At 38.4% G+C, this 17098-nt stretch overlaps 1 protein-coding gene across 22 annotated transcripts in view; it reads left to right on the top strand.

Moving 5' to 3' along the window:
• Window positions 1–6678: 6678 nt before the first annotated feature.
• The window catches only part of DYNC1I2 (dynein cytoplasmic 1 intermediate chain 2), a 55665-nt gene continuing 45245 nt past the window's right edge, over window positions 6679–17098 (top strand). For 7 of the 22 annotated variants that reach the window (XM_032292977.1, XM_032292974.1, XM_032292970.1 and 4 more), the window contains exons 1-3: window positions 6702–6881; window positions 9760–9876; window positions 12373–12490. In XM_032292977.1, the coding sequence (XP_032148868.1) occupies window positions 9769–9876; window positions 12373–12490 (226 nt within the window). In that variant the 5' untranslated portion in view covers window positions 6702–6881; window positions 9760–9768. Of the gene's footprint in view, window positions 6882–6929; window positions 7128–9758; window positions 9877–12372; window positions 12491–17098 lie in introns of those variants that run through there. The other 15 variants (XM_032292973.1, XM_032292966.1, XM_032292983.1 and 12 more) reach the window with 7 other exon arrangements.

The following is a 17098-nucleotide window of genomic DNA, read 5'->3' as shown; positions in this document are numbered from 1 at the left end:
AGATGTGGAGAATATGAAATCTGAAGTAGGACGATTTTGAAGATTGTGGCTTGGTTGACTGAAGGAATGATGGTTTCATCAGTAAGGCTGGCAACGGGAGGAGCAGGCTTGCCAGAAAGGTGACAGTTCAGTTTTAGACATGTTGAATTTGAGGTGCCTGCAGGATCTCCAGGAGATATCCAGTGGAGAGTTGGATGTGTGGCTTGGTAACTTAGGAAATGGTGTAACATTTGTGCAAATATTTCTCTGTGTGTGTATGCAACACACACACACACACACGCACACATAACACATATTCAGGCATATCCACAAACAACATTTTAAAAACTAAAAATCTGCTTGTGATCAAGATTTCTATATTTCTATACTTACGTATAGCTGGAAAGATCACTGAGCAAACCAGTTCTTTTCTCATTATGCAAATCTGTGCATGTTGTTAATCAACAGTTCTCCATAATTAGAAGCTCATTTCTAATGCTGAAAGTCTTAACCACCCTTAAATTTGTCTAAAGTCAGTAAGGTCAAATGTTGAATAAATATTTATTCAATGAGGGGTATTACAGGTCAATTATTCTAGCCTGAAAATTAATCAATCTGGGTCTGGTTTGGGCTTTACATAGGATTTGTGGTTGTTTAAATATATTCTACCTGCCAATTAGCAATTGTTATTTTACACTCTTGCATTCAAAAGATGATATATTGAATAGTCAAGAGGAATTTTTAAAAAACAATACAATATTTTATTCTACCATAAGAAACTAAATCAATACAAGAAACTCTGGTGAAGAAAGAGTATCCCCCTACCACATTTTGGGGGTGTATGCTCCTTTAATGGGGCACTCATAATTCCTATTACAGTTAATGGTAGTTGCATACGTGTGTTATCAAGAGGAGCACAGGCTCACTGTCTCTATCAGAAAATGATTCCTTTTGTGTTGATCTCCTAGCTGTGTTTTCATTCTGCCTTTTAAAACCATTACACCCAACGGAGTTTTGAGTGCATTATCGGCAACTTTAAGAAGCCATCATTATCTCCTCTCTCTTAACCACATAATAGGGGGTAGAAAAGTGAGAGTGTGGTATATACACCATGCTGAGTAGAAGGAACTTGCCTGGAATTTTTGAGCCCCTCAGCCTATTTTCTGTAATGCTCAGTGGCGAATCACTCTTAAGTGCTCCATCATTCACTAGGATATGTGCTTCATGCCAAAGGTTACCAGATTACAGAAGTATTCTAGGCTCAGAAGGGACTCATAATTCACCATCACCTTATTTTGACACTAAGAGAGAAAATATGTGCATTAAGACAAGTAGAAGAAATAATGAAAAAAAAAAAAAAAAACCTATATTAAGTTAACAATGCAGCAAACACTCCAAAGGGAAAAATACAGACTAGAACAATAATAAGGATAATAGAAAAGTAATGCTATTAAATTATCAGAGACTTGCTGGTCAGCTCATGAACACTCCCCTGAGTGAAAATAGCTTCTTAAAGAGATTCTCTTAGACATGAGACGAAATGGGAAAGTTAAGATAGTTTCCAAAGTTGGAAGAAAATATTTTCTTGTGCCAATGTTTTTAAAGGGTCAAATACATTTCCTGAAGGTGTAGTGGAAATATTTAGAAAAAAATTAAAAACACAAGTGACTCAGAGCTGTTAACATGTGAAGAATGATTCCAGATTCCAGAGGTAGTCTGGTAGAAACCTCATGAACTTAGCTGAAGTGAAATCTTAGAGGATCTCTGATTAAAATGTGGAAAAAATAATAGTGACCCACTAGGCGTGGTGGCTCATGCCTGTAATCCCAGCACTTTGGGAGGCTGAGGCAGGCAGATCATGAGGTCAAGAGATTAAGACCATCCTGGCCAACATGGTGAAACCCCGTCTCTACTAAAAATACAAAAATTACCTGGGCGTGGTGGCACACCTCTGTAGTCCCAGCTACTCGGGAGGCTGAGGCAGGAGAATTGCTTGAACTTGGGAGGTGGAGGTTGCAGTGAGCCAGGATCATGCCACTGCCCTCCAGCCTGGCAACAGAGCGAGACTCCATCCCCCCCTCCAAAAAAAACCATAATAATAATAGCAATCCAATATTTATGAAAAGGTCCTGGGAAATATGTTTTTTGCATGGTAAGAAGGTCACAAGAACGTATGTATTAAATTTTATACATTTCATTTAACTATAACTTGATTAGTTGTAAACCAATCAAGTGACATTTACAGAAGCACACTAAAAGTATAATTAGTAGAAAGCTTCATGCATAGCTGTGGGATCACAACTTTCTTTTAACAACATAATTTTTTTAAAACTTTGTATGATGAGGGTGTATATAGCACGGTTGTCAATAAATGGCTATAAATGCTGTAGCTGATTACTTGGGACTTACTCGAGTTTCTGAAATATTTTGAGATGACTGAATTGCTGGGTAGCAGAATACATTTTTAACCCTTTCAAATTCCTTCCTCTTCCAATTTGATGTCTGCTACATCTTTTTGATATTTTGTATGTTTGTTTAAGTGCCATAGTTTAATAGCTCATTTTTTCTTAACTTTTTTACTGAATATGACATACATACAATAAAGAGGACCCATGTTAAGGGTAGAGATCAATGAATGTTTTACGGATATATAAATGTGTGTAATCCCCACCAGATGAAGATATGAAATATTCCCAGCACCGCAGAAACCTCCCTATTGCCAATAAATACCCCTATACCTCAATAGCCAGTATTCTGACATTTCATTAGTTTTACCTGCTTTTGCATTCTATGTAAATAAAATCCTGCATTGTGTCAAAGTATTAATTTTATTAAAATTTTGCAAACATTGGCATATTGAATTCAAGTGTAAATCCAGATATGAATTTGTTCAACAAATGCAACTGTATATATTTCTACCCTATCCTACAAACCTTTATAAAGCTTTAAAATGCAAATCCTCTCCTTTAAAAACACCCTGTAGCACTAATGCTGATTAGGACTCCTCCTTAGCCCTTCCAACTTAAAAAATGGAAGACATAGTGGTTTGAACTATGTAATGTCCAGGATACAGTCTTTCTAATCAGTGCTGATAATAGGTTTTTTCAAAAAAAAATGTTAAAAATGAAACAACAAAAACGTGGGAGTTTGTTTAGTTACATATTTTACATCTTAAAACTGTTTTTAAAATTTTATTTATTTAAGCAATAGGATCTCACTCTGTCACCCAGGCTGGAGTGCAATGGTGTGATTATAGCTCACTGCAGCCTCAAATTCCTGGGTTCAAGCAATCCTCCCACGCTCAGCCTCCCAAGTCACTGGGTCTGTAGACAAGTGTAATCATATCCAGCTAATTTTTAAATATTTTATAGAGATGGGGTTCTGCCATCTTGCCCAGGCTGGTCTTGAACTCCTGGGCTCAAGTGATCCTTCCACCTTGGCCTCCCAAACTGCTGGGATTATAGGAATGAGCCACTGTACCCACCCAAAAGCTGTATTATTCAGCCTGTATATTTAGCGGTTTTCAGTGGGAAGGTCAACTGGGGTATCTAGTCTGCTTTATTGCTGTAGAAGTCTCACATAATCTTAAGATTTCTCCAATCCATCTACTTTTCTTAATTCTCATTGATAATGCATTAGTTCATGCATTTATAGTTTCTGACTCTACCAAAAGTCTTCCAGTGGCATGCCCTGCTTCCGGTCTCTACCTTACTTCTTTTCTCCACCTCTCATCCCTCTAGGTAAGCTGTATCAGTAAGGGTCTCAACAAGAAACAGAATTCACAAGATAGTTCAAAATACTTTAATGAAAGGACCATTACAGAAGGGTGAGCAGTGGTAAGGGAACAAGCAAGAGATGATGAGACACTCAGAGCCTAGGTACACAGGAGGTGTCCAAGAGATAAAAGGAGAACATAAAATCACCAGAGAGCCCAGGGAAAAGTAGAATCACGGATAAAGAGCCATCTGGCAAGTACTATAGTCATGAAGGAATGAAGCCATGGCTGGACATGTGACACCCAGATAAGGAAGGGGCAAGGAAGAGATGCCCCAATTTCACTTTCTACCCACTTTCTGATATCCTTGCCTTGGCCTTCCTTATGTCCAACCACAAGGCAGTGCTTAAAGAAACTGAAGTCAACCCTGAGAGGCATAGAGCTTAGCAGAGAAGGGCAGGAAATGAATCTGGGGGGACAAAGAGAAAATAATCAGCACAGTAGCCTTTCTCCAGACTACTTTGAAAGGTCAGCTATCTAAAGTGCAAACCTTATCATACCATGCTCCCACTGAAAATCTAGTGGGTTCACATTTGCCCCTGCTTATGGCTTCATTCCCCAGTTCCTGTCTTAGCCTATGGCTGTTGTGAATTGTTTCCAGATTCACTGGCATTCTGTGCTCTCATACTTCTGTCCTTTGGCCATATTCTTTTCTCTTCCCAAGACATCTTAACTGCATCTTCTCTGCTTGGCTAACTTCTTCTACTCAACCTTTGAGAATCAAAGACTTAGCTCCAGAATCACCTCCTTCCAAAAGTTTCCTGAAAAGTTTTTCCAGGTGTTTCTATGACTTCCTTATCTAATCCCATCATTACACAGATGCTCCTTCCGTTATGTCCTGATAAGCCTATCTTAAGTCAAAAGTATATGTTGAAAATGCATTTTACTCTAATAAGCCCATTGTAATGAGAAAAAAAAAATCTAAAGTTAAACCATCATCAGTCAGGAACCATCCATACTTAGTTGAGTGAGTATCCTGTCTTTCTCCCTTGAGAAGAAGGATGTGCATTTTAGTTTTGTTTCTTTTTAGGGGGATGGGGAGCAGGGTCTTGTTCTGTCTCCTAGGCTGAAATGCAGTGGTGTGATTTTGGCTCACTGTAACCTCTACCTCCTGGGTGCAACCCATCCTTCTGCTTCAGCCTTGTGAGTAGCTAGAACTATAGCCACATATCATGCTCCTGGTTAATTTTTCTATTTTTGTAGAGATGGGGTTTCACCATGTTGTCCACACTGGTCAAGTGATCTGCCCACCTCGGCCTCCCAAAGTGCTGGGATTACAGGCATGAGTCACCACACCTGGCCCATTTTTGCTCTTAATACAATACCCAGCACCATTCCAGGCACATGGTAGACAATCAATAATAATTATGTTCAAATTAATAAATGAAAACTAGATATTAGGTAAGAAGTAAGAAAATAACATAGTTATAAAGCTCTTTGAATGTTAGGTTATTGGGAAAAACTGTGGAAAGCCAAGAATTTTCTTTCTCAGATTCATTTTAGAATATTTTTTTTCTATACAAAAGACCATAGATAAGAGAAAGATAAGAAAAGACCATAGATAAGAAAAGACCATATACAAAAGACCATAGATAAGAGAAAGATAAGAAAAAGACCACAAGCCTAAGGACTTGGAATATGCATCATAAAGGTTAATCCTAGATTTGGGCAATATCTAGAACTCATAGAATGTAAATTTTCAGTGCCGCAAAAAAAGTAGCACTGGAATATAAGTTTCCTCAGCAAGGCAATTTACTTCTGTAGAAGGGTGCAGCTCACAGATGGAACCAGGACAAGGGAGGGGAAGGAGTTTTTATTCCTAATGGAAGTAGCCTCTACTGCTGTGTCATTCCCCTATTGGCTAGGATTAGATTGCACAATCTAGTCTAATTCCAATTGGCTATTTTAAAGGGAGCAGGGGTAGGAGCCAGAGTGGCTGGGTGGGTAGCTTTGTGGGAAGAACGGTTATAGTACAGGTCAGAGCAGGTAGCTAGGGGTGGCCTATATCAAAGCAGGCAACCGGAGCAGGTGACCAGAGCAGCTGACCGGGATGAGTCAGGACAGAGCAGGGGACTGGGGAATAAGCTGTGAACTACTGATTAGAACTGGTGGAAAAGGTTGTTTACTGAAACTACAAGGAAGTTAAACTTTGGAGGGCAAAGAACTGAACATCTTGACATATTGATACTTTGAAGGGAAAGTTGGAATTCATTATATCAAACATAAAACAGTCAGTTTTCTAGAACATAGGAAAGATATTGCCTTGGTGTTAGTTTTAACGGCCAAATAATACCTTAAATTGTTTAAACTTTAAAAACCTGTATCAAAGCATACATTGCTGGTAAATTCCTGTTCCAGTAACTTTTGTTTACTTTGCATATTAAAAATCTGTGGAAAACATTCTAGCTTGGCTTGAGGGTTTAATATACTTTTTGAAGGTTTAAAATACTTTCTTTCCTAAAATTCTTTGAGAGAAAACCAAAATGCTACTACTACACTGCAACGGATACTAAAGAATTATTCACTATGTCGATTAACATATTTTTATTTAGATTTTGCCTAAAATGCCTCATAAAGCCTCTACAAGGCATTTTTTCCCTAAAACTTACATATGTATGTATATATATATATATATATGCTTTACAGCCTAAAAAGTCTACTTCACGTCTTCACCAAATGTGCATTAGTGTAATTCATAAGTTCACTACTGGAAAATAGCCCTTCTTAAAATTCTGCCAATGTTGAGCCAAGATCTTACACTATAACACATACTAAACCGTAAGCACGGATCAACAGACAGGATATATTAAAGAGAACCTTCTCCTCCTAATCTCTACAGAGGAAGGCCTTGGAGTGGGAAACTGAAAGGCTGGGACAGACTACATGTCCCAGCACACCTTGCGACGCCCCGCGACCACAATTCCCAGAATGCACTGCTCGTCGCACGCAGGGTGCCGGGGCTTGTAGTTCTTCCTGGTCGTGTCAGTTTGTAAGGCGAGGGTGTAGTTGCGTTCCTGGCCCAGGGATATTAGGCGTAGTTTCCCAGTTTTTGCCAGAGCAGAAACACTTCAGGCCCCTGAGCTGGCTGGGTTCCTTTTTTTATCTACTGGCTTCTGCTTTAAGTCAGGTAAGTCACGGAGGGGCTACAGCTCCTCGTAGCAGGACCCTACATTTTATATTTGAGAGCGACCTCGTTCTCGTGAGGGTATTTGTCCCTAAGCTCTCGCCGTAGCAGCCGCCGCCCATCCCTCTTTGTGTGCTTTAGAGAGCCGCGGAGCTGGTGGTGGCGACTGCTGGCGTTGGGGGCTTAGGCGAGGGACGTTACCGGGAGGTTACAGGCGGGCGGACTCTTCCCCCTCCAGCCACCTGACAGGTGGGTTGACTGTTCTTCCCTCAAGGCCTCCCTGCCTGTGTTCCACGTCGCAACTCGAAGGGCGGCTTGGCAGTTCCTGCTGACAGCCCCGCCCGGCCCGGCTTTGGGGCGGAAAGGCGGGGAGACCTGGGTGCGGTGACTCAGGGCGGCCCGGCGAAAGGAGTCCACTCCTTTCCCTTCTCGACTCTCCAGAGGCGGCCTGGGGAGCCTTGAGGCTTGTCCGGTGCCCACCGGTTTCTTCTCCTGGACGCCCTGACCTGGACCGCGCCCTCCTGGCCATGACCCCAGGGGAGAAAGTGATTCCTTTTCGCCTTGCCCCATTTGACAAATAAAGGCCTTTTTTACTTGCCTTAATAGTGTTTCCCCTCACCTTTTGTGTGTTGGAAAGTCCCCGAACACGGAGATTGTAGCACACAACTCTAGAGACTTTCTCTTCTCTGGAGTTATAGGAATGTGAACATGTCAGTCATGGAGGAAGGCTCTGGCCTTTATGAGGATAAGAGGATTGGTCAGCTAAAGTTCAGATGGTCAGACTTTGTTGTTGGGTTTTAACTAAAAGGCGCTTATTTTAATATCAATTAGTATTAGTATATCTATTTTACACTTGACGCTGAACAAAAAATAACGTGCCTAGCGTAGCATACAGTTACGTATAGAAGTTCTCTTCACTAGCCGTTTGTATGGAGCTGTTCAGAGGTGTAGAAAGGGTGGAGTAAGAAACACTTTTTTTGTTGCTTTTTTTTAGTTTGTTCAAACAAATCTTGGAAGATGTTGTGTATATATTTTGTCTGCCATGTCAACTTTTCATCCTCTTCGTATGCTTAAAAATTACCAATTCGCTGTCTTTATGGAGTTTAGTAGCTGAAATTTGCTTTATGCATTTGTTAGTAGGTGAATTTCTCCTCTTGAGTAACTTACCTTTATTCAGATTTAACTATTATGCTTTCTAAGAGATTCCCCCTAAATACAGTTTTTCAGAGGTTATTCGCCTAGTTTTCTTTCTCTGAAACATTTAATACTTCATTTGTACAGAGACAGTGAAAGAGATTGATCATTGGGCAATAAGTCAATAATGTGGAGAAGGCAACCAGTTCCTGGCTCTTGCCTTATACTCAGCTGCTAGTACTTGAAAAAAAATAATAATAACAACAAAAATCTTAATTTATTACTTCTTTCTAAAAGCAAAGCTTAAGTAGTGTTTATGCAATTGTTTTTGAAGCTCTGTTTGTAATTCTGTTTACCTTATGCATTATTCAGTACCCAGTGTCAATTGTAATGTTAAAGTCATTCTGTTGGGTGTTGTGAAGGCAGCAAAAATCACTAAAAGGCAGTCCCTGATTTCAACTACATTATAATCTAATAGGGAACATTTCAGGTATGTCCACAAATAATTGTACTAAAAGTGCCATCAGAGGTATATGTAAAGTGTTATTGTGGAGAGATACAAAGTTAATTTGATTTGATAGGTAATGATGGTAAATTCTGCATTTTGCCTGTCTTTAGTATTACTACGGCACTTTTAGAACGTATAGGAATTTTCAATTTGACCTCCTGTTGTTTTTTATCAAGTTTCAATGAATGCAATAGAATTGGCAATAGTTTTGATCTGCGTCATATAGCTGAAGAGCTTCTAAATGCCAAACCATGTCCTCTGTTTTTTTTTTTGTTTGTTTGTTTGTTTTTTTTTTGAGACAGAGTCTCACTCTTGTTACCCAGGCTGGAGTGCAATGGCGCAATCTGGGCTCACCGCAACCTCCGTCTCCTGGGTTCAGGCAATTCTCCTGCCTCAGCCTCCTGAGTAGCTGGGATTACAGGCACGTGCCACCATGCCCAGCTAATTTTTTGTATTTTTAGTAGAGACGGGGTTTCACCATGTTGACCAGGATGGTCTCGATCTCTTGACCTCGTGATCCACCCGCCTCGGCCTCCCAAAGTGCTGGGATTACAGGCTTGAGCCACCGCGCCCGGCTCATGTCCTCTGTTTTAAGAGCCGGTTTTGACCATTATCTCAGGTGCCCTAATATATTGTCATCAAAAACTTTGAGACCTTGTGTTCAGTTTGTGCATGCGAAATTAAAGTGATTAGGACGGGCTAGCTTCTATGCTCAGCTCTAGGTAATATGTATTATATACATTTGTTTATACATTTTTCAACTCTTAGGAATAATATGTATGCTTTCTTTATTTTTTAAAAGTTTATTTTTTAGGGATGCTCTGTTGTCCAAGTTGGAGTGCAGTGGCATGATCATGGCTCACTGCAGTGTTGACTTTTTGGTTTCCAGCGATCCTCCAAGTAATTGGGACTACAGGCACCAGGCACATGCCACCATGCCCACCTAATTTTTTCTTTTTCTTTTTTTTTTTTTTGTAGAGATGGCGGGGGGGGTGGTCTCACTATGTTGTCCAGGCTGGTCTTGAACTCATGGCCTGAAGCAGTCCTCCCATCTTAGCCTCCCAAAGTAAGCTACTGCACCCGGCACCGTTATTTTAAAAGTAAGGTTTTTGTGCTCTTTTTAGATAGCATTGAACTGTATGGCCTTTTGGAACAGTTCTTTTCTTGAAACACTGGTTTTTTCAACTGTGCTGCTTTTACTAATGTAATGATTACTTTCAATGATGGTATGTTTCTAAGGTCACAAACATGTCAGACAAAAGTGAATTAAAGGCCGAGTTGGAACGTAAGAAGCAGCGACTGGCCCAAATCAGAGAGGAAAAGAAAAGAAAAGAAGAAGAAAGGAAAAAGAAAGAAGTATGTTTGATTTTTTTTTTTTTTTTAAATAAACAACATAAAGTAATTGGGTTTATTTCACATATATATTTACATATAGGTTGGTGCAGAAGTAATTGTGGTTAAAAGTAATATCAAAAACTGCGATTACTTTTGCACCAACCTAATAATTTCAGGATAGTTAAAAATCTAGCAGTTCTGACTGCAGACATAGCACTATAAGTGAATCTTATTTTAAAGAAGCAAGATATGTGAAAATGACAAAACTGATAAAATATTTTTAAAAACAATAGAATTTCATATAGATTGGTGCATTTCTACAATTTGATTTATAAAAGTTCAATTTACATATTTAGTCTAGGAATATATTTATTATAAAGTAAGGCACATCTATATTGTGTTTTGGTTTTTGGGTTTTTTTTTTTTTTTTTTGAGACAGGGTCTCACTGTGTCACTCAGACTAGAGTGCAGTGGTATGATCACAACTCCCTGCAGCCTCAACCTCCTCTGACTCAGGTGATCCTTCCACCTCAGCCTCTAGAGTAGCTGGGACTACAGGCACATGCCACTTTGCCAGGCGAATTTTTGTATTTTTTGTAGAGACAGGGTTTTGCCATCTTACCCAGGCTGGTCTTCAACTCCTAGGCTCAAACACTCCCCCTGCCTCAGCCTCCCAAAGTGTTGGGATTACAGGTGCGAGCCAGCACACTCAGCCAAGACATCTATATTATAATAGCTCAAAAATATGGTATATATATCATAACTTAGTTTGGACTTTGAATTTACCTGAATATTTTGCTAGTCTGAACTTCTAATTTGTCAGAATAAATAATATTAATGGCAAATAAAATATACGAAATAGATGATTTAATTGACTAAGGGATTTGTTCTTATATCTTATGAGTCAGTCATTGAAATATTTTTACCAAGCAGTAAGTTTGATGGTACCATGAAGGTGGTCCAGGTACTTCTGATTTTTTTGTATCAAAAATATGCATCACATTATTTACAGCAAATGTACATTGACCCTGAGCTGAACATATTTTACTTGTTCGTGCACTGAAATATACATTTATCCCTGTGGAAACTCTGTAGACATATCAGCATACTTTTACAACAGATATGTTTTAAATAGCCAGTGTAAGATAGTTTTTCCTGTGTGTCTTTATGACCAAGTTTTTATATGTGGTAGCCTAAATAATAGCCAAGGCTGCCAGAAATCTCTTGGGGACTAAGAGAAAAATAAGTAGTAGAAAAGTTGAAGGTACAATTTATGCACAGCATTACTATGATACTGTAAAGGCCTGTAATTGAAGAATTTGCAGTTTATTCTGAACCTTTCTGTGATACATTATAAGAGGGTTGGAGCTTTACATTAGCTATTAGATTAAAAGCTGACTGGTAGAAGCATGATTCTGTTTGGCAGAGCTATTCCAAAATAATATTTATAGCCCTAAACACTTCCGTGCTGAGAGCAAGTTTCATTTTTATTTTCTAAGGATGGTCATAAGTGACAAAAGTGGCTTATAATGGGTATCTATTGCATGATTGATACCTAATTTAAAGTTTATAAAACCGTTGAGTCACACAGACCAATGGGGAAAAAAACTAAAGTTTATAAAAATGTTACAAGAGATAACACAATGGTATTAAACTGTGAGTCTAATATTATCAACAGTGAAGCATCAGCTTGCTATTACAACCTGTTTTGTTATTTTGATTAAATTTCCTTATAACTTTTAAGTCAAAATGGCATAGAATATTATGGCTAACGAAATTCACTCCAGATGGTGTATGAGTAATAGTTGTCTAGTTGACATAGGAATTTGAGATTTATATAAAAAAACTTTTCCCTGGAAAGTTTACATTTTACTTGCGATGTCTTGGATGATCTAGTTTATCAAGTTTAACTAGAAGATTATGCTAAAACTATAAATGCCTGAGATAAAAGCTGGCAAAATTTTCATAACAAAATGTTTTGTGCCATGCGAAAGTGAGTTTAATTTTACAAAACTCAATCTCAAATAAAATGAAGACTTTTTACAGAAGTTTGTGATACTCTTACTTTTTCAACAAATCATATTATCATTTACTTAAAATTTTTTACCTCTTAAATAATTACACTTTAATTTTTTTCATAGTGTGTGATATTATATCTAACCTTTTGTGCCACTTGGGGGAAGTTGTCTATTGTTCTTAACCATACACAGCAATTTCATACTGTAGATAATTTGAAGTTGAATGTACTTCTTGAGTTTATCTGTTGGGAAAATTTTTGTGGAAACTCCTTGATTACATATAAAGATAGAGCAGCTTAGTACATATCATTTGGAGGTTGTTTACTAGAACTCTGTTGAGAACGATTTTCATTTAATGACTATAAAAAGAACTTCACCTGTACTCAAAACTAACTTCATGCCTTAAACGTATATAGTGTTAGCATATCATTTAAAACATTTTTGCAAACAAATGTTTCATGCTATATGTAAACGTAAGTTTTTAACCTAAACATTTCAGACTGATCAGAAGAAGGAAGCTGTTGCTCCTGTGCAAGAAGAATCAGATCTTGAGAAAAAAAGAAGAGAAGCTGAAGCATTGCTTCAAAGCATGGGGCTAACTCCGGAATCCCCCATTGGTAAGGTTAAGAATATATCCATTTATAAGAGATAGGCATAGGTTCTGTTCAGCTCAGACATAGCTGAGTGGGTTGATTTCATATATTTTGCATATTTTCCTTGTGTCTCTAAAATTATTAATCTTATAATTTATTTGGAATTATCTTTTTTCCAGATATGCTAGTATATGGTTATTTTATTTGTTCAAAAGAGCTGCAAGATTAATTATGTTTATTAACATATACTGAACTACCAATTGACTTTTCTTATTAAATCAGTAATTCATTTCAACAAAAATTTGTTAAGCAAGTTTTGTGTGCCATACTGTGTTAAGCTCAAAGACAACTGGATTCCTGATCTGAACTCTATATTCCTTTCTGGAGATTAGAGAGAGAAACAATCAAAATTATATTGTTAGTATGCAAAGTATATTAGTATTCAAAGGCACAGGAGTGAAAGGATAAGCTTATAAGCCTCTGCTATCAGTGCTAATAAGGGAGATAACTTTGGTAGCTTATTTTGGCAGTGATTTGACTTAATCTTATTCTTTTTCTGAGTTACTCATTTTGATAACTGTACTAGACCAAAAAAGCTGAAATAGTAGAGGTACACAGGACAATCTAGTTACATATCAGGAACAAGTGCTTACTTAAATTGGTCTGTGCTGGGTGCTGTTACATAGTATTTTCGTTTGACAGGGCCTTTGTTTTTTAGGGACCTAACATTTTAGGGCTAGTTTGTGGGCTAATTTTATCTAGTTGAGGGGACAAATACGGAGATTGTAAATGCTGTATTCTTGTGGTGAAACTGCAACATAAGTGTCCTTAGTGCTGAATTTCTAAAAGGTTTCAAGATGAAAAGGCTGGCTACATGGTCGTTTCATTGTTATTTCTTTCAGCTCATTTTCCTTGTAGAATTTGAAGACTTAAGTATATTAATTTTATGTATTTATTCAGTAAGCTTATGTTGAATATGCAGTTTTAAAAGTAAATGAAGCAGAACACTTTTTCTTATAACTGAACCAAATTGCTTGTTAGACTTTATTTGAGTTACCTTTTTTTCCTGTGCATTGGCTTTTGTTTTTCTCCTATAGGATTTTTTTCTTTTATGTTCTCAAGACTTTAGTTTCACTGAACTCACTTATTCATATTTCTTAATTTATGGCTGGGTTGGTTCTTTGCATTGCTATAAAGAAATACTGAGGCTGGGTAACTTATAAAGAAAAGAGGTGGCCAGACATGGTGGTTCATGTCTGTAACCCCAGCACTTTGGGAAACCGAGGTGGGCAGATCACCTGAGGTCGGGAGTTTGAGACCAGCTTGACCAACCTGGAGAAACCCCATCTCTACTAAAAATTCAGAATTAGCCAGGTGTGGTGGTGCATGCCTGCAATCCCAGCTGCTTGGGAGGCTGAGGCAGGAGAATCACTTGAACCTGGGAGGCAGAGGTTGAGGTGAGTCGAGATGGCACCATTGCATTCCAGCCTAGGCAACAGGAGTGAAACTCTGTCTAAAAAAAAAAAAAAGAAAAAAGAAAAAGTAAAGAGGTTTAATTGACTCATGGTTCTGCCAGCTTTATGGGAAGCATGGTGCTGTCTTCCGGCGAGGCCTCAGGAAACTTCTAATCATTGCAGAAGGCATAGGGGAGTCAGCATGTCTCATGCAGTGAGCAAGAGCAAGAGATGGGGGAAGGCGCCACAGTCTTAAACGAAACCATGAGGGATCCGTTCCCATGACCCAAATGCCTCCCGCTAGGCCCCACCTCCAACACTGGGGATTACATCTCAACAAGAGATTTGGAGAAGATGTCCAAACTACATCAATGGCCTGCCTCCATCATTAATTCTTGAAAGACCATTCTTTAGGGTTTGTATATGTATCCCTCATTACTCATCTCTACTTCTGTTCTCATTCCCACTAATGGATTAAGTACCCATTTTGCATTTTTTTGAGAGAGAGTCACGCCCTGTCACCCATGCTGGGGTGCAATGGCGCAATCTCAGCTCACTGCACCCTTCACCTCTCGGGTTCAAGTGATTCTTCTGCCTCCGCCTCCCAAGCATCTGGGGTTACAGGTGTGCACCACCATGCCCAGCTAATTTTTTGTATATTTAGTAGGGATGGGGTTTCACCATGTTGGCCAGGCTGGTCTTGAACTCCCGATCTCATGATCTGCCCACCTCAGCCTCCCAAAGTGCTGGAATTACAGGCATGAGCCACCACACCCACACCACTTTTGCTTTTTAAATGTATGTACATCCTTCAGATTATCCTCTGTTTTTCAAGGTTTCCCATATCTGTGAGTATATGTACTTTATATACGTAAGTAGCATAGTGCTGTATGTCTTCTGTTTATTCCATATTGCTGTATACAAGTCTAGTTATTTATTTGTAATATATAATATCCTATTATGTACCACATTTTACTTATCCATTCCCCTGGTGCCATGCACTCAGTTTGCTTTTGTCTTTGCTTTACTATCATAAGCAACACTGCAAAAATATATAAATTTTTTCTCTTGAGGACAATGGAATAGTTTCTCTGGGGTGTATGCCCAAGAATTGACTTGCTATGTTATTGTATATAGGATTTAGCTTCATTAGGTTCTGTATAACACTCTCAAGAATGGCTATGAAAGTTTATCCTCCCACTCCCAGTGCATGAAAAAGTAACTGCTTTACCATATTTACATCATGATTGGATATTATCCAGCTTTCTAATTTTTGCTAACTTGATCAGTATAAAGTGGTACATGAAAATGTTTTAGTATACATTTATCTGATTACAGTGAGGTTGACCACTTCTTTATATATCCATTAACCATTTGAGTTTTCCCTTTTGTGAATTGCATATTCATATCCTTTTCCCCATTTACTACAATTGAAGTTCTTTATCTTCTGATTTGTAGGCATTCATTGTGTATTTTGTATATTTTAGGGAGGACTTTTGTCTGTTTCAGTCTCTTAAAAAAAACTTCTCCTAATCTGTTACTTGTTAACTGTTCATAATATTCTTCATTGAACAGAATCCTTTATTTTGATATGGTCAAATTCTTCATTTTGATATGGGCAGATCTAGCAATTATAGGCTAAGTATTCCTAGTCCAAAAATCTAGCATTCAGAATGCCCCAAAATCTAACTTTTTAGGCACCAACAGGACACTCAAAAGAAATACTGACTAGAGAATTTCAGATTTCAGATTTTTAAGTTACGATACTGAACTGCTAGGTAAAATGTAGATATTCCAAAACCCAAAATAGTCTATCACCTTTGGTCCAGCATTTTGGATAAGGGAAATGCAACCTGTGTAACCCTTTTTTGTGTGCTTTTGATCTTTTTAAAAAAATCCTTTCCTGCATTGTGGATGCAAATATGTTTTTCTGTGTTTTTCATGTCAGTTTTGTAGTTTTACCCTTCACATTTGGTATTTGGATTATATATTTTTTAAATAGGATGACGTAGGGATCCAACCTAATTTTCCTCTATATAGTTAGCTAATTTTCTCAATACCATTTATTAATCTATCTTTTCCCCCACTGAAATCTGATGCCAACTTTGTCATACAGTAAATTCTCATATATTTATGGGCATTTCTGTTTTCACTATGAATCTATTTGGTCGATTCTACACAACCCGGTTTTAATTACTGTAGCTTTGTATTATATTCTAATTTCTTACATAGAAAATAACTCCCTCTTTGTTCCTCTTTTACAGAATTGTCCTAGGTTTACAAACATTTTTCTTCCCCTCAAGAAATTTAGTTTCCCTCTAGAGGCTTGCTGTACCATACATTCATTGCATTGTTATAGGTTTTCTTTTTAAATTATTTATTTATTTATTTTTGAAACAACGTCTCACTTTGTCACCCAGGCTAGAATGCAGTGGTACAACCATGGCTTGCTACAGCCTCAACCTCCCAGGCTCAAGCCATCCTCTCACCTCAGCCTCCCAAGTAGGTGGGACTGAGGTACACACCACCATGCCCAACTAATTTTTTTTTTTTTTTTTGTAGAGGTGAATTCTTGCTATGTTGCCAGGGCTGGTCTTGAACTCCTGGGCTCAAGCAATCCTCCTGCCTTAGCCTCCCAAGGTGCTGGGATTATAGACATAAGCCACCACACCCTTCCTAATTTTTAAAAATCTAGAATATTCTCTGCACACATACTACTTTTTGCCTCATGATATCTACTTGTTGAAGAGGGTGGCCTTGGTTTGCCTGTCCCCCCTCCTGGGTTTGTCTGATGCCATTCTCACATTTAGATTTTATCTATCCCTTATGTTTCCTTTAAACTGGAAGTTAGATTAAGGAGCTTGATTTTGATCTAGTTTGTCTGGGCTCGGTGGCTCACACCTGTAATCTCAGTACTTTCGGAGGCTGAGGTAGGTGTGTCGCTTGAGCCCAGGAGTTAAAGACCAGTGTGGGCAATGTGGTGAGACCCGGTCGCTACAAAAAAAAATACAGAAATTAGCCAGGCATGTTAACATGCACCTGAAGTCCAAGCTAATGGGGAGTTGAGGTGGGAGGATCAATTGAGCTCTCAAGGTCGAGGTATTAGCCATGATGGCACCACTGAATGCCACCCTGAGTGACACAGCAAGACCCTATCTCAAAAAAGAAAAGAAAAGAA

This window comes from Sapajus apella, unplaced genomic scaffold (genome assembly GCF_009761245.1).
Source record: "Sapajus apella isolate SASKATOON/1434 unplaced genomic scaffold, GSC_monkey_1.0 scaffold28, whole genome shotgun sequence".
NCBI classification, from domain to species: Eukaryota; Metazoa; Chordata; class Mammalia; order Primates; family Cebidae; genus Sapajus; species Sapajus apella.
The sequence above is the reverse complement of the archived record's forward strand: the minus strand, read 5'-3'. Positions and strand labels throughout refer to the sequence as shown.